General features: G+C 62.7%; 2 protein-coding genes across 5 annotated transcripts; one reads left to right on the forward strand and one right to left on the reverse strand.

The window, feature by feature from the left end:
• Positions 1–464: 464 nt before the first annotated feature.
• Positions 465–6,061, forward strand: NHP2 (NHP2 ribonucleoprotein). Its single transcript, XM_039484604.1, has 4 exons — positions 465–673; positions 1,512–1,581; positions 1,878–1,983; positions 3,719–6,061. Exons 1-4 carry the CDS (start codon positions 529–531, stop codon positions 3,842–3,844), a joined length of 447 nt encoding a protein of 148 aa, XP_039340538.1. The 5' UTR covers positions 465–528; the 3' UTR covers positions 3,845–6,061.
• Positions 6,062–7,789: 1,728 nt separating this feature from the next.
• RMND5B (required for meiotic nuclear division 5 homolog B) lies at positions 7,790–20,111 on the reverse strand. 4 transcript variants are annotated; one of them, XM_039484602.1, is made up of 10 exons: positions 20,011–20,111; positions 14,537–14,688; positions 12,819–12,964; positions 10,762–10,902; positions 10,266–10,366; positions 9,545–9,711; positions 9,217–9,382; positions 9,034–9,136; positions 8,803–8,957; positions 7,790–8,367 (listed from the first exon to the last, which is right to left on the reverse strand). In XM_039484602.1, exons 2-10 carry the CDS (start codon positions 14,676–14,678, stop codon positions 8,304–8,306), a joined length of 1,185 nt encoding a protein of 394 aa, XP_039340536.1. In that variant the 5' UTR covers positions 14,679–14,688; positions 20,011–20,111; the 3' UTR covers positions 7,790–8,303. The 4 variants fall into 4 exon arrangements, with proteins under 4 accessions (XP_039340536.1, XP_039340534.1, XP_039340535.1 ...); XM_039484600.1 differs by lacking the exon at positions 20,011–20,111 and adding an exon at positions 19,907–19,925; XM_039484601.1 differs by lacking the exon at positions 20,011–20,111 and adding an exon at positions 19,737–19,876.
• Between the last annotated feature and the right edge of the window lie 806 nt (positions 20,112–20,917).

Here is a 20,917-nt window from a genome sequence, read left to right on the forward strand (position 1 = left end):
CTCCCTGCAGGGGCGGAGGAGCCAGACAGGCTGGGCTGGGCTGACAAGCTGGAGTCCAAACTTGATGCCTGAATTCTGGTGAAAAGCCTCGTTGGTGCCCAGAAGTTAGGGAATGTGGTTCTGGTCTGGAGTCCCTCATGGCCTGGGCCCGCTCCCTGCCCCCCGGGCCTGGGCCCGCTCCCTGCCCCCCCCCGGGCCTGGGCCCGCTTCCCGGAGCCTGGGCCTGCCCCTGCCCCCTCCCCGGGCCTGGGGCCTCCCCCCGCGGGGCGCCGGTGGCCCGGGCTGGGGCGGGGGCGAAGAGGCCCGAGACACGCGCGCACACGCGCCTCCTGCAAGCGCGTGTCTGTGACGATAGCGGGACGGTCACGCGCCTCCTTCCCTTCCTGCCGGCGGGGCCCGCGCGGACAGGCCGCCTCCGCGAGGGGCGGGGCAAACAAGAGGAGGGTTGTCATTGGCTGGGATGGAGTCGGGCGGAGCCTGTAGCCAGGTCCTTCCCAGGGCGCTCTGCGGGCCACGTGTCTGTCCATCATGGCTCGGGAGAAGCAGCCGGAGCCGGGGCCCGAAGTGGCGCCGGAGCGATCGTACCAGGAGCTGCTGGGGAACCTGAACCCGATCGCGCGGCCGCTGGCCTCCCGCAAGCTCACCCGCAAGCTCTACAAGTGCATCAAGAAAGGTGGGGCCGGGAGCCCGGGCCGGGAGCCGGGAGACACGGGCCAGGGGCCGGGCAGCCCTTGGGGGCAGCCGGGAGCCCAGCCCGGGAGCCGGGAGACACGGGCCAGGGGCCGGGCAGCCCTTGGGGCAGCCGGGAGCCCAGCCCGGGAGCCGGGAGACACGGGCCAGGGGCCGGGCAGCCCTTGGGGGCAGCCGGGAGCCCAGCCCGGGAGCCGGGAGACACGGGCCTGGGGCCGGGCAGCCCTTGGGGGCAGCCGGGAGCCCAGCCCGGGAGACACGGGCCAGGGGCCGGGCAGCCCTTGGGGGGGGCAGCCGGGAGCCCGGCCCGGGATGGAGCCGGGGGCCGGGCAGCCGGGGGCCAGGGGCCGGGATGGAGACAGGGGCCGGGGAGCCGGGAGACACGGGCCGGGGGCCGGGCAGCCCTTGGGGGGCAGTCGGGAGCCCCGCCCGGGATGGAGACACGGGCCAGGGGCCGGGCAACCCTTGGGGGCAGCCGGGAGCCCGGCCCGGGATGGAGACACGGGCCAGGGGCGGGCCGGGCAGCGGGGTGCCCGGCCCGGGATGGAGACACGGGCCAGGGGAGCGGGCCGGGCAGCCGGGAGCCCGGCCCGGGATGGAGACACGGGCCAGGGGAGCGGGCCGGGCAGCCGGGAGCCCGGCCCGGGAGCCGGGAGACACGGGCCAGGGGCCGGGCAGCCCGGGATCGAGACACGGGCCAGGGGCCGGGCAGCCCTTGGGGGGCAGCCCGGGAACGAGACACGGGCCAGGGTACCGGGCATGGGGCCGGGAGCCCCGCTGAGCCTGAGCTGAATTCTGGTGGCCTCTTATTTCTCTTCCAGCGGCGAAACAAAAGCAGATCCGGCGGGGAGTGAAGGAAGTTCAGAAATTCATCAACAAGGGCGAGAAAGGGTAAGAACCCACTAGCCCAGCTACAGCCACCCCCTGCGCTCCCCAGGAGCTGAGCGCTGAGCGGCTGCAGTATCTGACAAGGCAGACGCTGTCCAGGTACTCGGCTCTGACAGCACCAGCCTTTAGCACTTTGCCCCGTGTCCCATGGCCAGGTATGCTTTTCTGAGACCGCAACAGCGCTGACCCTGGCTCCCTTTGTGACCAATCACCACCTCCTTAGCCCTTCCTGGCTTTCAGGTGCCGGTTCCCATCTCCTGCTACAGCTGCTGATAGGTCTCCTCTCTCTGCCGTTTCAGGATCATTGTCCTTGCTGGAGACACGCTGCCTATTGAAGTTTATTGCCACATCCCCGTCATGTGTGAAGACAGGTCCCTCCCCTATGCTTACATCCCCTCCAAGTCGGTAAGGTGGGGAGGAGGGGGGCTCTCTGGGGTTGGGGGAATCACCCCTTCTTGGGCACCAAGAGGGCATGAAACAGTCTAGCAGGATAACAAGTTATGGCTTAGGTGGTGCCTCCTTTACCCCCTCCCCTCTCCCCCCCTCTCTCTTTCTGGTGCTAAGAAACTCTTGCCCAGGGCATAAACCCAGGTCTTTGCTGCTGTTCCCCCACAGCTCCCTAAAATCACCCATTTGAGCTAAGGGATCCCTAGCAGTGACACTCTACAGCAGAGTTGGGCAAACACTTTGGCCTGAGGGCCACATTGGGGTTGCAAAACTGTATGGTGGGCTGGGTAGGGGAGGCTGTGCCTCCCCAAACAGCCTGGCCCCTGCCCCCATCTACCACTTCCCCCCCCACCCTTATTTCCTGCCTGACCCCACCCCCTATTGAAACCTCCCCACCCCCTGTTCCCTTTCCCCTGACTGCCCTAACCCCTATCCACCCCCCCGCCCCCTGACAGGCCCCCTGGGACTCCCACGCCTATCCAATGGCCCCTTGTTCCCTGTCCTCAAACCCTCCGCCCCCATCCAACTGCTCCCTGTCCCCTGACTGCCCCCCAGGACTCAGAGCTGCAGAAGCTCGCAGCCCAGCCGGAGCCAGCCGCGTTGCCCACACAGGACAGCAGGGGAGGGGCCGGGGGCTAGCCTCCCCGGATGGGAGTTCAGGGGCCGTAGTTTGCCCACCTCTGCTCTATGGGCTGTTTGTCATCCTGCTTCAAGGGTGAGGTTGAAGTGGGGACACTGCCTACCACTGAAGCCGTTATTTTGCCAGAGGTAACACAGCCAGGGAAGTGATTTAAGCTGTCTGGGGTAATATTGTGAAGTGTGCTCTAGTCTATGGGCCAAAGGAGGCGTTGACCTTTGGTCCTAAAGCATTATTTGCCCAGCTGCAGCCAGGAGATATCGATGTTCCGTTCTCATCTGGCAGCTCCTTTAAACTGTCCAAATAACACAACAACAAAAAACCCCAAGGGGAGCCCTACACAATCGTCTCTGAGGGGGTGTCTCCAGCTGACATCCTTAGGGCTTTAACCTGCCTTCGACCTGGCAAGACATTGGCCCTGCTGACTTTGTGCCATCCTTGCAGAGCACAGCCGGATGTTCCTGGATCAGCAAGGAGAGGAGTTGGGGAAGATAAGTCCCTCTAACACAGGGGACCCCCAAATGGGGTCGTGCCCTGGCAATCCCTACTGTGCAACGGATGCTGTCTTGCTCTGCACAGCATGACCTTGCCTCTGTGGTGTGTGCAAGGTCACGATGCATGGATGATGCCATTTTGTTCTATGAAATAGCATCCTCGACACAGCATGACTTCACATGCCGCACAGCTACGAGGTCACGCTGTGTGGAGGATGCCATTTTGTGCTTCAGAATGATGTACTCGGTACCCTCCGGGGTCCCAGGAGGAAATAATTCAAATGGGGTTGTCCCACAAAAAGTTTGGGAAGCCTTGCTCTAACCTGGGGGGTGCGGGAGGGGGAGAGACTGCTCAGCTGTGGGAAGGTTGCTTTACAATCTGGTTCAGTGACTTTGGGGCAGGGGTGCCATATTCTCCCCTGTGGGGTGGAGTGCAGGGGTTTGCTCTCCCCCAGAGGAGTGGTAGGGTTCCCACTCCCCCCCCATTGGGTGGGGATGTCTGCTGATGGAGGTCACCAGCAGCTTTCCTGGGCATGCCTGATAGCTTCTTCCTCTTGTTCAGGATCTGGGAGCAGCTGGAGGCTCAAAGCGCCCAACCTGTGTGATAATGATCAAGCCACATGAGGAGTACCAGGAGGCATATGAGGAGTGTTTGGAGGAGGTTGGGTCCCTTCCTGTCCCCCTGTGAAGGACCTGGGGAGTGCCTGCGCTGGAGCTTCTGGCTGGCTGGGCCTGCACTGCCCCAGCAACATTCGCTGGCCTCTGAGGACTTTACAAAATGAAACATGAGCTGGTCCTGCAGCGACTTGCTGGGTGCTCAGTGTGGCGGGGAGGGGGCTGCATGGACCCTGGGTTTTTTTACCTTTAACCAAAAAAAATTGTTCTGAAATAATTGAGTAGCAGCTGCTGAGGGTGGGGGCAGATGGTGCCTAACCTCCCCCTGGAAGGGAGGGGGAGAGCAGGCTTCCTGGCCAGGCTAGCATTCCTGTAGGGGATGAGCCCAAGCCATGAGCAGCAAGTCAGACCTGTTCTGTGGTGGATGAAATAAATGTATTTGTAGAGCTGTTTGCTGGGGTTGTTAGTAAAGTCGCTGTTGGAGGCACCCTGGCTTTAAGGCTACATTCGGAGCATGAGGCTGATGTGCCATCACCAGCAGGGCTGGGCCTGAAGGCTGGATAATGGAAAGTGGGGGAGGAACAGGGATGACTGTGTAGAAATGACAGTGGCAGCCCAGAAACCACCTGCTTTCTGGCCCACCAGCATTTGCCCTGGAATAAAGAGAGGCCCTGGCACTAGGTGCAGAAGGGAGTGGTGTCCCTTTCAGTCAAGCCCAGACCCAGCTAGGTGGGAACCACTGTGCTTGGGCCTTGGCCCTCTGGTAGGAACCTGGGCTAAATGAACGAGACAACAGTGAATTTGGCTAAATGAACACAGGGCAGGACCCAGGCCACCTATTGCAACATGCACCCCCCAACCATGGCGCATGGCTGACTGATGGCCTCTCTCAGCATCAAAAATACCAGCCCCCTGTGTGCTTCCTTGTGGGAGCTCCTCTCTCCAGCCCTTGGTTCTGCCCAGCCTGCTGAGGGGGTGGGGAGGTATTGAGGACTCATACACATTTCTTCTCCCCTCTCCTGGTGGGGAGATGGCTCCAGCATGTGGGATGTCTGACAGGCAATGAGGCTGGAGTCTCAGAGCTGCAGTCAGCCATGCATGAGGTGATTGTGCAGCATTGGCGCATGCGTTGATTCTAGCCTAGTTGGTGCAAAAAAACCCTCCACCCTTTCCTGCCCCCACCCCGGTGTGCCCCACTGCTGTGCTGGCCGGGGCTGTGGGCAGCCTGGAATGACGACTAGTCACGACCCACCCCAGCCTCTCATTCAGCTGGGCCTAGCAGCCGATTTCCTCACTGAGGGCTGCTGAGCCCAGGGGTGAGGTACTGACCAGCTACCGGGCACCTCGTACCCTGGAGCAGCAGGGAGCTGCTCCGTGTGCCTGGAAGCGCTTCACACACCACTCTGAGCCGGATCTGAAAGCCACTAGGGCAAATAACAAGGATGAGCAACCACCTGCTCTGCTCTTAGCAGCAGGTACTGGCAGCTCTCCTGGCTGTACAGGCTGGACTCCAGCTATCACTGCCAGATATGGGTGAGGGGAGACAGGGCTGCAGAGCTACTGCTGCGTCCACACCAGGCTCACCGCCCAGTCTCTGGGGCCAGGCCAGCCTTGCCCCCAGAATAGCCACAGCACCCTGAGCTCTAGACTAAATCTGCCAGGTGTAGCCATCATGCCCTACTTCTGTACCGTCTGCAGCCTTGGAGCCTGCCTCTGGAGCCCAAGCCAGGGCACATGCAGGCTGCAGCTTCCCAGGGCTGTAGAACGTTTCTGTACAGAGCTCAGTGCAGCTGCAGCACTCAGGCGAACTTAACCCTTGGTCTAGATGCAGCTAGGTCACCAGAAGAATTGTTCCATTAACCTAATTCCTGCTGCTCAGGGAGGTAAATTAGGCAACAGAAAAACCCTGCCCTTGCTGTAGGACGTGCCTACGTTATGGTACCACTGCGGCACAGCCCTTTACCTTGATACCGTCTGCTCATCAGCAGGGCAGCCCCCGTGAGCTGGGAGAGGTAGTGGCAGCTGCAGCGCTAAACAGCCATGGAAATGCTGTGCCTGGAGGCGAAGCAAACGATTGCTCTGCGCTCAGCGGTGGCAGGCCCAGAAGCCCCGGCTGTACACACTGCATCCCATGCAGATCGTGGGGCAGGCAGGAAAGGGGTGCATAAATAATGAAAATGTTTGAGGCTCAGTGTGTCCCTAGGAAACGAGCTGTTCAGGCTAAGAACATAGCGACGGGGAAACAGGAATTTGTCACAGGACTGTAATTTGAAGTTAGTCCTGTGAATAAACGCTCAAAGACTAGAGTGTCCCGCTTGTAACAAAAAGCGAAGCTGTGCGTGATCACTAAGCATGATGGCTCTGACATCTCAAGCAGCAGAACATACACAAAAGAAGCCTAAAGAAAGAGCATGTGACTGAATACCACACTGAAATTAGCAAGGCAGAAGGTCAGAAATTAAAATTGGGCGGGGGCAGAAAATGATGTCAGTGATTTGGAAACCAGCATGAGTGTAAGAAATGGCCAGGATTCAGGCACCATCTGCAGAGATGCTTGTAAAGGAGGGCTGGGTGTGGCAGGGGCCTGACTGGGTGTCAGTCTTTATGCATCCAGGGCTGTGACAGCTGCAGAGACACTCACTCTGGCGTATGGATGTACATGATTTCACTACTTCCTCTAGTGTTGTAGCTTCAAAGTAGAAACTGACCCTGATTGCAATACACATAAAGAGGCTTGAAAAGCATCACCAAGGCTACGGAAGCCTGAGGGGGACCCAATCACACTCTGAAGGGCTGTTATAAACAAAACAGGGATCAATTGTTCTCCATGTCCACTGAAGGCAGGACCACAAGAAATGGCTTAATCTGCAGCAAGGGAGATTTAGGTTAGATATTAGGAAAAACTTTCTAACTAGGCTTCCAGAGGAGGTTGTGGAATCCCAGCATTCGAGGGTTTTAAAACCAGGTTGGACAATCCCTTGCCAGGGATGGTCCAGATTTACTTGGTCCTATCTCAGCGCAGGGGGTTAGACTTGATGGCCTCAAAGTCCCTTTCCTCCTCAAATTTCTCTGATTCTTCGGAATACTCAGCAGCTATGGGACAAAGGACAACTAAGGAGTCTGGGAAAGGGAGGTGAAGCCTGCCCCAGTTAAACACAACGATTGGTGAGAGATGGGCACTGGCTAGTCAAAGCACCAGCGACCGAAGAGGAGTCACCTTAGTCAGACTCAGGGAGCACAGACAAAGGCAAAATCTTACCCCAGAATTGTAAGCATCTGCCACGAGACCCGACAACGTGACCACGACACGTGAAGTGAGAGCAGACACAAGATGGAAACAAGCCACAAAATGACCATGAGGTGGACCAGTCTTACAGACCTGGGCTTGCCCAATGCGGCTGCAGATGGGGACGATTGCTGAAATGCCTCAGGGGCGGATTGAGACGTATTAAGTTGTGTTAAAGCAACCCAAAGGTGGTTACATCAGTTCCTGTATTGGTTGCAGTTTAAAGAGAACTGCTTTAGTTCTGTAAAGGGATCTAAAAGAGGGACCACGTGCTATTGAATAAGTTCCCCGTGATCTCTCCAGCTGGGGAAAACCCAAAAGAGCCTCGGACAGGGCAGTCACAACAGAACATTTGTTACCTGGTTCTGTTTAGAATAAAGGGTTTATCTCAATACTGGTCTGCTTGTCATAAAGCTGCTACCCCAGCCAGGCTTAGTGTCATGTGCCCCCCCCACCTCACCCCTCCATTTTTCAGATCTAACAGCAGCTCTTGCCCCTCACTTCTGTGCCCTATTTCGTAAGTGGATGCAGGGCAGGCGGGAGAACAGGCCCAGGGAGGGACATAGCTGCAGCCCCCACACCAGAAAGCATGCCCCCTCTTACAGTGGGGTTCATGTCAGCTTTGGCCCCAAGCTATTAAGGACCCAGCCCTCCTGTCTCCCAGGTTAAATCTGACCAAGGAGCTCAGGGGAAAGGCTAACAGGCTTTATTTTCTGGAATTTATAAAATGGCTCCAGGCAGCTCCCGCTTTAATATTTACAATGCAAAAAGTATCAGTAAATGCCCGAGGGACTGTACAGCCCTGGCAGAGGGCTAGGAACGCTCCAGTAGCCATGCTCGAGGCCAGGAGGGGCTCTGCCTATTACTGAGCAGACAGACGCTGCCCGGAGAGTGGGAGCGCAGAGTGAGCAGAAGCCAGATCTCTAGGAGAGCACACACGGAGGCAGCAGCCCCCCAGAGCTCACAGCAGCAAGCACATCACGCTGCCGCTCTGCCATTTCAGCTCCCTTTCTTGGAGGGTGGCTCAGGCTCAGGTCCCACTGCTCTGGACCTTGCACTACTTCAGCAGAAGGAAGGGACCCCAGTGGGGCTGCAGTGGACACACCTGCTCTCAGACCCTCAGCCTAACAGGCAGCCCAGGCCCTGCCGTGGCAGCACCACCACCTCTCGCACTGCGAGGGTGGGACAGGCCAGCTAAGGGGAAGAGCAGTGACCTATTGCCACAGCCCTTCCAACCCCACCAGCGTCAGAAGATGATGCGCTTCCCATCAGCCGGGTTCTGCTCCATGGGGCAGTAGGGACACTTCAGCCTGAGGAGAGATTGAGACAAAGGCATCAGGCAGGAAGGCCACGGAACCGAGGCAAGGGCAGAGCTCTGGGGCACTGCAGCAGAAGTCGGCCCCTCCCGGCACAGTCCAGCCCCACGGCTCAGTCTAAGGAAGGCCTGGGACTGGCCGTAGGCAGGCAGCAGCACTGCTTGTGCACCCTGCTTCCCAGCACCAGAGATAACAAGCCCTGCTTATCAGCATCCACGGCACCCAGCCCGTTCCGGCTCACTGCTACCCGCAGCACCCAGCTGCAGGAGAGCAGGGCAGCTCGGGAAAGCGATCTGGCCCAGACTAGCACAGGCTGCACTCCTGGGCACCGGGCTGCATCACACACAGTGAGGCCAGGCGAGGGCCAAGCCTGCAGGGCGGAGGTGGGGCAGGGTCCACAGCCTGAGCATGTCAAGAAACCAAACTTACTTCCCCCCATTGATGAGCTTGTTGAGCGCGTCCCGGGAGATGACGTGCCCACAGAGGAGTCTGATCGGCGGATTGGAGTCGGTCGTCTGCTGGCGAAGGATGGGGCAGGCAAACACGGAGTGGTACCAGCACTTCATGCCCAGCTCAATTTCAATCTGCCAAGAGAGCGCCGGGAGGTCAGCCCCGCTGCCCTGCCCCGCCCCCGCCGCCCCCGCACGAGATGGCACTTACAGGCAGCTCATCCTTGTGGCTCCAGACACCCGTGCACTGTCTCTGCTCAATCACTGCCTTGATGTTCATCAGCACGGGCAGCGCCACACATCCCGATGCGAAGCTGCGTGAGAGGGAGAGGCCTTAGCACTTGGTGGTGGTGCAGCTAAGGGGGGACCCCGCAGGCCCTGGCCTGGGGCTTACCTGACACTGAGAGGGGATTCCACCGAGAGCCCCAGCAGGGCACAGGCATCGCGGGTGAAGGTCTCGCAGATCTCTGTCCAGTGTCGGGCATCCAGCAGGTGGCAGTACGGGGAGTTCTCAATGCCCAGGGGCAGGTACACCAGGCTGCCCATCATGACCTGGATCTCTGAACAACACAACACCCTGGTTGGGCTCAAGAAGCAACACAGCCACAGCCCCCCACCCTGTCCTGCCAACTGGCCAATGCCTCCAGTACGGGGCTACCCAGCCGGGCAGTCCCGTGCCCCACGAGGGAGGCCAGTGGCAGGGCCCCACCTGGCAGTCTCACCTCGCTGGTGCAGGTGGGCAAAGGGCTGGAAGTGGCGAGCATAGCTCAGGGCCTCCAGCTGCTTGTCAGGGCCGCCAGCCAGGAGCCAGATGAAGTGGAGACGATGCAGCTTGAATTCCAGGGAGCTGTTCAGCTCCAGCAGACGCTGCCTGTTTGAGATTGCCCAGCTGGATAGGAAAGACAGGGGCAGCTAAGTCCTGGCTGTCCTTGGGAGGTGGGCCAGGACAGCCAGGAAGCTCTCCCTGATGCCCAACCTGACAAGATGAGGATGGGGTTATTCCCGTTCCTGGAGACTGTTTTGTGTGACATGCCCCTGGCAGGGCTGGCCTAGAGGGCTCCTTTCCCTCCAGTGTCTATAATTCCAGGGCGTGCCCAGGCAGCTGGGGTGGAAAAAGGACATCAGTGGCTCATGGGCAAGAGGGAGCGTGTCAGGCCCTGCAGATGGCGCTGCCCCAGGAGGGCTGCTCAGGCTTGTAGGCCTCATTCTGACAGGGATGCAAGGTGCCAGGAGCATGCTCTAGCCGGCAGGGTGAGCGCGATCATCCCACGTTAGCTGGGGTGCACCAGGCTCTCCCTTGACCAGCCAAAGCACCCCATAGCCCAACCCAGACTCGGTGCATGAGTCAAGCAGAAGGGGAGGGGCCACTTTCAGTAAGGATGGGGAGGCTGTGGGCGAGGAGGGGCACTGGATGCTCGGCGCTCCCAGGTGATTGGTTCTTACTCCAGAGCAGGACGCAGGTCCTGCTCGTGCAGCGCTTCCAGGATCCGGTTCAGCTCCAAGAACGGCTGCTTGAAGTCCAAGTCCACATTCAGGGTGGACTCCTGTGGAGAATGAGAGCCCGTGGTCACCTCCCACCATCCTCTTGGGGAGGGCGGCATGCACCGGGGTGGAGGGGTGGTGCCAGGAGAGGCTCCCCAGCCAGAGATGGGTGAGGTTTCCTACCCTGCATGATGGAGAGAGGCCCCCCATCTTGGAGCATAGAGCACATGCAGAGGAGCAGCAGACTTGGCTGCTGCAATTCGGTCCCTGCAGAGCTGGGCAGGGCCTCATACCAACTGGCCTGGGTCAGCTAGAGGTGCGGGCCTGGAGCGAACCTAATGCTGAGTAAGGCCACAGCACTCCTGGTTCCCCTGCCCCAGGGAGGCCACAACTCTCCCTCACACAATGCTGCTGTGTGGCAATGTAGCACCAGTCTGGTGACCGGCAGCCCTGGTACCTGGGACAGCTCCTCCGCCACACTCAGCATGCCCTGCTGGTACAAGTGCTCCACAATCGCCAACTGCAGAATCTGCTGCTGCTTCTCCCGCGACTCCCAGACCGAATCCGAGACCACGCTGCAGAGCTCGGCATCGAAGTTCTGGGAGATGAATGAGAGGAATCAGTGATGCCCCTGAGAATGAGGGGACGGCCCCCCCATCTATTACCTCCTGGCCTGATCACATGCTCTCAAACAAACCCCCTGCAGCTGCCTGCAAAGCCACCCCACAACAGCACCCTCCCACCCAAACCACTACGGCCCTTGCATGGAGCTGCATTCAATTGGCTGGCTGGATCACAGCCTCAGAGCCACAACAGCTCATTTCTGAGTGGGTGGCGGCACAGTAGGAGGAGGTCATGACACTCTGTACCTCAAAGCAGCACCCTGGACCCCCCATATTCACCCCATCATATAATTATGATCTATTTCATACAAAGCATGCAATGTACGGAATCATATGAAAGGTCATGATCTGCAGAAACCCATTGTTCTGTCCAAATATGTATGCTGTTAGTGTGTACGAAGTAGTGAGATTTTGCTGTATGGTTGTTACTAGTTCTCTAGTGACAACAAAGGAGGTGATCCCCACCCAGGAGGTGTTAAGTGATCATTAAACAGCAGGGGAGTTGTAAACAAGGGATTTACAATGCTGTAAGAGGGCTGCACAAGAATCACACAATGGGAGATTGCTCAACTCTGTGACTCAGCAAAACCCACCTGGGCTGATGTTTTCCAGGCACATGGACTGAGGCTATAAAATAGGGGACAGCGGCATCATGCTTTGGCCTTTCGCCTCCCCCACCTACGCTGGAAGCAACAAGAACACTGGGAAGACAAAGGGTATGGCTACCCTTGCAGCCGTACAGCGCTGCCGCGGGGCGCTTTGAAGTGCGAGTCTGGTTGCGGTGCTGCAGGTACTCCACCTCCCCGTGGGGATTAGCTTCCAGCGCTGGGGCACTGTTTACACTGGTGCTTACAGCGCTGTAACTTGCTGCGCTCAAGGGGGGGGGGTGAGTGAGAAAGTTGCAGTGCTGTAAAGCACCAGTGTAGCCAAGGCCAAAGACTTGAAGTGAGGAGACTGGTCCCAGGCTTAAAGGGGAAGCCTGTGTATTAGGAACTATAACCTACCTGCAACATCCAGTGGGGTGAGAAAAACTGCTTCATCCAAATCCTGCCTAATGTAATAAAGTTTAAGGTTTAGACTGCGCACACTTATCTTTTATTTCTTTTGGTAACTCTCTGACCTTTTGTGGCTACCACTTAAAATCTCTCTGTAGTTAATAAATCTGTTTTATATTTTACCTAAAACAGTGTGTTTCAATTGAAGTGCTTGGTAAATCTCAGCAGTTTGCAAAGGCTAGTGTCTGTCCTCTCCACATCGAGGGGGGGCGGACCGGATCATAAACGTACACTGGTCAGGCTTCTGACCAGGGCAAGACGGAACAGCTCGGGGGTGCAAGGCTGGGGGCTTGGAAGATTTGCTGGTGCCTTTCTCCATGTGATTCATGAGTGGCTCAGGGAGCATTCATGCAGTTTAGCTGGGCATGGTGTCCACATGCTGTTGTACTGAGTGATAACAGCACCTGGAGGGGTTTGCTGCTTTTCACTAGCAAAGCATTGAGAGACAGCCCACTTTGGAGAATTAAGGGGGCCCAGCAGTACCCCAGTTCCAAGCTGTACCCCGGGGAGCCCGTCACAGCGGTGGAATGTGAGCTCCTTAGGGCCAAGAACACGTCAGCACAGGAGGGCCCCAATCCTGACTGCAGTACATATAACAGGCATGAACGCACAGGAGCAGGCTTCGCTCAGGACCATAGAAAGCCCAACACCATGAAAACTGGCTCCCACCATGATGCCACTGGGCACCAGCAGATGAGGGAGACCTTGGGGGAAATCTTCTCCCCATGCTCCAGCCTGCAGAGGGCCAAAGAACCAATGGGAGTGAAAGCCATCACTAAGGCAGGGATTCCCATCTGGGGCCAACCCCTGGACTCTAGACAAAAGGGAGTACTCACCCTATCGATGGCTTTGCCCACCCTGGAGACACTGCTGTGAATATCTTTATGGTCCGAGGCCAGTTTCTGCACCGTGTCTTTGATCTTCCGACAGCACTGGGCCATCACCAGGGAGAGCGTGGCGGAGAGCGGTTCCCCCTGCAGGGCTGCAGCAGAAAGGGTCGTCAGACCTAGCTGCGGGGACTAGCCAGGAGCCTATTCCAGGAAGTGCAAGTCCCTTACTGCCAAGGCTTTGCACCAGAAAAGCAGTAGCTTTGAGCTACATCTGCCAAACTCTGCACCATGCACCAGAACTCCCCCTCCCCCGCCAGAACAATGAGCCCTTGTTCTAGGCTTCGGTGTGACTTCCGTTTAACTGAGACACCTCTAATCCACCATGGAGTTTGGGCAACTGCTCCCCGCGGCAGGACTGGGATCTGGAGCAGCCTGAGCGTCCAGGGGCCAGAACACAGAACCCAATGGGAGCACCTGGAAACGGCGGGTGCAGCCGAGGGCTTTGACCAGTGCTGGTCTAGACCAGGGGGTGGGTAAACTTTTTGGCCCGAGGGCCACATCGGGGTTGCCCAACTGTATGGCGGGACGGGTAGGGGAGGCTGTGCCCCCCAAACAGCCTGGCCCCGCCCCCTCCCACTTCCCACCCCCTGACTTTCCCCCTCAGAGCCCCCCGTGCTCCTTGTCCCCTGACCACCCCCTCCCGGAACCTCATCAAACCCCACTGACTGCCCCGACCGCTATCCACACCCCCGCCTCCTGACAGCCCCCCCAGGACTCCCATTCCCTATCCAACCGTCCTCTGCTCCTCATTCCCAACCACTCCCACCCCCATCCAATCCTCCTGCTCCCTGTCCCCTGACTGCCCTGACCCCTATCCACACCCCCGCCTCCTGACAGCCCCCCCAGGACTCCCACCCTCTATCCAACCGCTCTCTGCTCCTCATCCACTGACCACCTCCTCCCGGGACACCCGCCCCTAACTGCCCCGGGATCCCACCCCTTATCCAACGCTCCCTGTCCCCTGACTGCCTCGTGACCCCTATTCACATCCCCAACCCCTGACAGGCCCCCAGGACTCCCACTCCCAACCTTCCCTGTTCCCCCTCCCGACTGCCCCCCCAGAACCTCCACCCCATCCAACTGCCCCCTCCTCATGACTGCCCCCCAGAACCCCTGCTCCCTTACCCAACTCCCCGCTCCCTGCCCCCTTACCAGCAGCGGGAGCTCGCAGCCACGACACCCGGCCAGAGCCAGCTGCGCTCCCCACGCTGCCCAGCGGGAGCAGCAGGCCAGAGCACGGCCCGCATGGCTGCAGGGGAGGGGCCGGGGACCAGGCTCCCCGGCCGGGAGCTCAGGGGCCAAGCAGGACAGTCCCGCGGGGCATAATTTGCCCACATCTGGTCTAGAGCAACTGCCTCAGATACTCAATAGGACCCTCTGCAGGCAGATGCCTCACAAGCTCCCGCCCAGACAGAAAGCTCTGCCAGGATTCCGCCCCCCAAGAGCAGGCGTGTCTCCGCACTGGCCTACAGCCCCCCTGGCCAGAAGGGGGCTGAGCAGAGGGAAGTGTGGTCAGTCTCCATCCATAGATCTGCTGCCAATGACCACCCTGCCTGGACACGGCGCTCTGCCCCTAAGCACCAGGCTGCGCGTTGGGAACAGGCCCGGCTCCAGGAGGAGCGCTGTGCTGCGTCACTACATCATGCGGGCGAGTTGTGTAGTACCTGCGCTGCCGAGCTCCTGGCGCAGTTGGCTCACGTAACAGAGCAGCTCCTCCAGGCTTTGCTCACAGTGCTGTCCATAGCTCAGGAACTTGTGCAGCACTTTGTCCAGCTCTCGCTCCACGCAGGCGCACAGCTCCATCATCTGACGGACCCTACAGGGGGAACGCACAACACAGGCGCACAGCTCCATCACCCGACGGACCCTACGAGGGGAACGCACCGCACAGGCACGCGGCTCCATCACCCGACGGACCCTACGAGGGGGACGCACCGCACAGGCGCGCGGCTCCATCACCCGACGGACCCTACGAGGGGAACGCACCACACAGGCGCGCGGCTCCATCACCCGACGGACCCTACAGGGGGAACGCACAACACAGGCGCACAGCTCCATCACCCGACAGACCCTACGAGGGGAACGCACCACACAGGTGCACAGCTCCATCATCCGACAGACCCTAAGAGGGGAACGCACTACAGAGACACACAGCTCCATCATCCGACAGACCCTACAGGGGGAACGCACAACACAGGTGCACGGCTCCATCACCCGACGGACCCTACGAGGGGAACGCACCACACAGGCGCGCGGCTCCATCACCCGACGGACCCTACGAGGGGAACGCACCGCACAGGCGCGCGGCTCCATCACCCGACGGACCCTACGAGGGGGGAACGCACCGCACAGGCGCGCGGCTCCATCACCCGACGGACCCTACGAGGGGAACGCACCGCACAGGCGCGCGGCTCCATCACCCGACGGACCCTACGAGGGGGGAACGCACCGCACAGGCGCGCGGCTCCATCACCCGACGGACCCTACGAGGGGCACCGCACACAGCGCGCGGCTCCATCACCCGACAGACCCTACGAGGGGAACGCACCGCAGAGGCGCGCGGCTCCATCATCCGACGGACCCTACGAGCGGAACGCACCGCACAGGCGCTTGGCTCCATCATCCGACAGACCCTACGAGGGGGACGCACCGCACAGGCCCTTGGCTCCATCATCCGACAGACCCTACGAGGGGAACGCACCGCACAGGCGCGCGGCTCCATCACCCGACGGACCCTACGAGGGGAACGCATCGCACAGGCGCGGCTCCATCACCCGACGGACCCTACGAGGGGGACGCACCGCACAGGCCCTTGGCTCCATCATCCGACAGACCCTACGAGCGGGACGCACCGCACAGGCGCGCGGCTCCATCACCCGATGGACCCTACGGGGGGAACGCACCACACAGGAACACAGCTCCATCACCCGACGGACCCTACGAGGGGAACGCACCGCACAGGCGCGCGGCTCCATCACCCGACGGACCCTACGACAGGGGAACGCACCGCACAGGCGCGGCTCCATCACCCGACGGACCCTACGAGGGGAACGCACCGCACAGGCGCGGCTCCATCACCCGACGGACCCTACGAGGGGAACGCACCGCACAGGCGCAGCTCCATCACCCGACGGACCCTACGAGGGGAACGCACCGCACAGGCGCGCGGCTCCATCACCCGACGGACCCTACGAGGGGAACGCACCGCACAGGCGCGCGGCTCCATCACCCGACGGACCCTACGGGGGGACCGCACAGGCGCGGCTCCATCACCCGACGGACCCTACAAGGGGAACGCACCGCACAGGCGCGGCTCCATCACCCGACGGACCCTACGAGGGGGGAACGCACCGCACAGGCGCGCGGCTCCATCACCCGACGGACCCTACGAGGGGGGAACGCACCGCACAGGCGCGCGGCTCCATCACCCGACAGACCCTACGAGGGGGGAACGCACCGCACAGGCGCGCGGCTCCATCACCCGACGGACCCTACGAGGGGGACGCACCGCACAGGCGCGCGGCTCCATCACCCGACGGACCCTACGAGGGGGGACGCACCGTACAGGCGCGCGGTCCATCACCCGACGGACCCTACGAGGGGGGAACGCACCGCACAGGCGCGCGGCTCCCTCACCCGACGGGCCCTAGGAGGGGAACGCACCGCACTGGCGCGGCTCCATCACCCGACGGACCCTACGAGGGGAACGCACCGCACAGGCGCGCGGCTCCATCACCCGACGGACCCTACGAGGGGGGAACGCACCGCACAGGCGCGCGGCTCCATCACCCGACGGACCCTACGAGGGGAACGCACCGCACAGGCGCGCGGCTCCATCACCCGACAGACCCTACGAGGGGAACGCACCGCACAGGCGCGCGGCTCCATCACCCGACGGACCCTACAGGGGGGAACGCACCGCACAGGCGCGCGGCTCCATCACCCGACGGACCCTACGAGGGGGGAACGCACCGCACAGGCGCGGCTCCATCACCCGACGGACCCTACGAGGGGGAACGCACCGCACAGGCGCGGCTCCATCACCCGACGGACCCTACGGGGAACGCACCGCACAGGCGCGGCTCCATCACCCGGACGGACCCTACGAGGGGGAACGCGCACAGGCGCGCGCTCCATCACCCGACGGACCCTACAGGGGGAACGCACCGCAGGCGCCGCGGCTCCATCACCCGATGGACCCTACGGGGGGAACGCACCACACAGGCGCGGCTCCATCACCCGACGGACCCTACGAGGGGGAACGCACCGCACAGGCGCGCGGCTCCATCACCCGACGGACCCTACGGGGAACGCACCGCACAGGCGCGCGGCTCCATCGCCCGATGGACCCTACGAGGGGAACGCACCGCACGGGCGCGCGGCTCCATCGCCCGACGGACCCTACGAGGGGGGAACGCACCGCACAGGCGCGCAGCTCCATCACCCGACAGACCCTACGAGGGGAACGCACCGCACAGGCGCGCGGCTCCATCACCCGACGGACCCTACGAGGGGAACGCACCGCACAGGCGCGCGGCTCCATCACCCGACGGACCCTACGAGGGGAACGCACCGCACAGGCGCGCGGCTCCATCACCCGACAGACCCTACGAGGGGGGAACGCACCGCACAGGCGCGCGGCTCCATCACCCGACGGACCCTGGGGGGGGAACGCACCGCACAGGCGCGCGGCTCCATCACCCGACGGACCCTACGAGGGGAACGCACCGCACAGGCGCGCGGCTCCATCACCCGACAGACCCTACGAGGGGGGAACGCACCGCACAGGCGCGCGGCTCCATCACCCGACGGACCCTACGAGGGGGGAACGCACCGCACAGGCGCGCGGCTCCATCACCCGACGGACCCTACGAGGGGGGAACGCACCGCACAGGCGCGCGGCTCCATCACCCGACGGACCCTACGAGGGGGAACGCACCGCACAGGCGCGGCTCCATCACCCGACGGACCCTACGAGGGGGAACGCACCGCACAGGCGCGCGGCTCCATCGCCCGACGGACCCTACGAGGGGGGACGCACCGCACAGGCGCGCGGCTCCAACACCCGACGGACCCTACGAGGGGGACGCACCGCACAGGCGCGCGGCTCCAACACCCGACGGACCCTACGAGGGGGACGCACCGCACAGGCGCGCGGCTCCATCCCCCGACGGACCCTACGAGGGGGGAACGCACCGCACAGGCGCGCGGCTCCATCACCCGACGGCCCCTACGAGGGGGACGCACCGCACAGGCGCGCGGCTCCATCACCCGACGGACCCTACGAGGGGGGAACGCACCGCACAGGCGCGCGGCTCCATCGCCCGACGGACCCTACGAGGGGGGAACGCACCGCACAGGCGCGCGGCTCCATCACCCGACGGACCCTACGAGGGGAACGCACCGCACAGGCGCGCGGCTCCATCACCCGACAGACCCTACGAGGGGGGAACGCACCGCACAGGCGCGCGGCTCCATCACCCGACGGACCCTACGGGGGGGGCGCGCAGGCGCGGCTCCATCACCCGACGGACCACGAGGGGGAACGCACCGCACAGGCGCGGCTCCATCACCCGACAGACCCTACGAGGGGAACGCACCGAACAGGCGCGCGGTCCATCACCCGACGGACCCTACGAGGGGGGAACGCACCGCACAGGCGCGCGGCTCCATCACCCGGACGGACCCTACGAGGGGGAACGCGCACAGGCGCGCGGCTCCATCACCCGACGGACCCTACGAGGGGAACGCACCGCACAGGCGCGGCTCCATCACCCGACGGCCCCTACGGGTGGTGATCGCACCGCACAGGCGCGCGGCTCCATCACCCGACGGACCCTACGAGGGGGGAACGCACCGCACAGGCGCGCGGCTCCATCACCCGACGGACCCTACGAGGGGACCGCACCGCACACGCGCACGCCTCCATCACCCGACGGACCCTACGGGGGGAACGCACCGCACAGGCGCGCGGCTCCATCACCCGACGGACCCTACGAGGGGAACGCACCGCACAGGCGCGCGGCTCCATCACCCGACGGACCCTACGAGGGGGACGCACCGCTCAGGCGCGCGCGGCTCCATCACCCGACGGACCCTACGAGGGGGGAACGCACCGCACAGGCGCGCGGCTCCATCACCCGACGGACCCTACGAGGGGGACGCACCGCACAGGCGCGCGGCTCCATCACCCGACGGACCCTACGAGGGGAACGCACCGCACAGGCGCGCGGCTCCATCACCCGACGGACCCTACGAGGGGGGAACGCACCGCACAGGCGCGCGGCTCCATCGCCCGACGGACCCTACGAGGGGAACGCACCGCACAGGCGCGCGGCTCCATCACCCGACGGACCCTACGAGGGGGGAACGCACCGCACAGGCGCGCGGCTCCATCACCCGACGGACCCTACGAGGGGGACGCACCGCACAGGCGCGCGGCTCCATCACCCGACAGACCCTACGAGGGGGACGCACCGCACAGGCGCGCGGCTCCATCACCCGACAGACCCTACGAGGGGAACGCACCGCACAGGCGCGCGGCTCCATCCCCCGACGGACCCTACGAGGGGGGACGCACCGCACAGGCGCGCGGCTCCATCCCCCGACGGACCCTACGAGGGGGGACGCACCGCACAGGCGCGCGGCTCCATCGCCCGACGGACCCTACGAGGGGAACGCACCGCACAGGCGCGCGGCTCCATCACCCGACGGACCCTACAGGGGGGAACGCACCGCACAGGCGCGCGGCTCCATCCCCCGACGCCCCAGGGGGGGAAGCGCCCCCCCGCCGAGCCCCCGGCTGCGCCGCCCCGCCCCGCCCCCCGGACCCCGAGGCCGCCGGGCACAGCCCGCTCCGCTCACCCGGCGCCTGGGCGGCTTCAGCCCAGCGCTTCCGGCAGCTGCCGAGTCCGGGGCCGGACTGTCCCACTGCGCGGCAGGATCCCCCTCCCCTGAGACGCGCAGTGGTAGGTTCCTACGGCAGCCGGCGAGGGAGGGCGCTAGACTGGCCCATTACTGCGGGAGGGGCTCACCACGTACTCGGCGCCCCCTGCTCTCCCGAGCTTGGTACTGTCCGCCCACAGTGCGGGCAAACCATCCTCGCCGGGCGGGGGAAGGGGAGGGCGCTGGAATGTACCATTTCCTGGGTGTTCAGCCCGAGGTTCCTGGCTGTCCGGGCGTCCAACCTGCCGTGCAGCGCGCGGCTCCTGGCGGGGGGCGGGGTCAGTGCAGAGTGGGTGGGAACAGTGCGGGGTTAGTGCAGGGGGCAGGAACGGGGCAGGGGAGGGGTCAGAGCGGGGGTGGGAACAGTGCTGGGGAGGGAATGGTGGGGAAGTCAGTGCTGGGGGTCAGTGCAAGGGGTGTGTGAATGGTGCGGGGTCGGTGCAGGGGAAGTCAGTGCTGGGGCAAGGAACGGTGCAGGGGTGGGAACAGTGCAGGGGGGGTCAGAGCAGGGGAGGGAATGGTGCAGGGGTGGGGTCAGAGCAGGGGTGGGAACAGTGCTGGGGAGGAATGGTGCGGGGTCAGAGCAGGGGTGGGAACAGTGCTGGGGAGGGAATGGTGCAGGGTAAGTCAGTGCTGGGGGGTCGGTGCAGGGGTGTGTGAACGGTGCTGGGGGTCAGTGCAGGGGTGGGAACAGTGCAGGGGAGGGGTCAGAGCAGGGCGGTGGGAACAGGGCTGGGGTGGGAATGGTGCGGGGGTCAGAGCAGGGGGTGGGAACAGTGCTGGGGAGGGAATGGTGCGGGGAAGTCAGTGCTGGGGTCGGTGCAGGGGTGTGTGAATGGTGCGGGGTCGGTGCGGGGGAAGTCAGTGCTGGGGGCAAGGAACTGTGCAGGGGTCAGAACTGTGTGGGGGGGTGTTGGTACTGGCGGGAGGGAATGGTGGGGGGAGGGGGGTCAGTGCTGGGGGGAGGGTGTCAAGGCCCAGGCGGACTCTGCTCCTGGGGAGGGAACAAAGCCTGGTGGGTAAGCACCTAGCAGCGAATCCACAATCCCATTTGTGATCTCATGTCCTTTGTACTGGCCTCAGGTGCCTGGAGTCGGGGT

This window comes from Mauremys reevesii, linkage group 8 (genome assembly GCF_016161935.1).
Source record: "Mauremys reevesii isolate NIE-2019 linkage group 8, ASM1616193v1, whole genome shotgun sequence".
NCBI lineage: Eukaryota > Metazoa > Chordata > Testudines > Geoemydidae > Mauremys > Mauremys reevesii.

Bases quoted from the DNA above. Each gene is read 5' to 3' on its own strand.
- NHP2 (XM_039484604.1), top strand. From the start codon at position 529: ATGGCTCGGGAGAAGCAGCCGGAGCCGGGGCCCGAAGTGGCGCCGGAG. The intron at 1,582-1,877 runs GTAAGAACCCAC...CTGCCGTTTCAG, and splicing joins ATCAACAAGGGCGAGAAAGG to GATCATTGTCCTTGCTGGAG. The intron at 1,984-3,718 runs GTAAGGTGGGGA...CCTCTTGTTCAG, and splicing joins CTTACATCCCCTCCAAGTCG to GATCTGGGAGCAGCTGGAGG.
- RMND5B (XM_039484602.1), bottom strand. From the start codon at position 14,678: ATGATGGAGCTGTGCGCCTGCGTGGAGCGAGAGCTGGACAAAGTGCTG. The intron at 12,965-14,536 runs GTACTACACAAC...TTTCTGCTGCAG, and splicing joins CCAGGAGCTCGGCAGCGCAG to CCCTGCAGGGGGAACCGCTC. The intron at 10,903-12,818 runs GTGAGTACTCCC...TTCATCTCCCAG, and splicing joins TGGGCAAAGCCATCGATAGG to AACTTCGATGCCGAGCTCTG.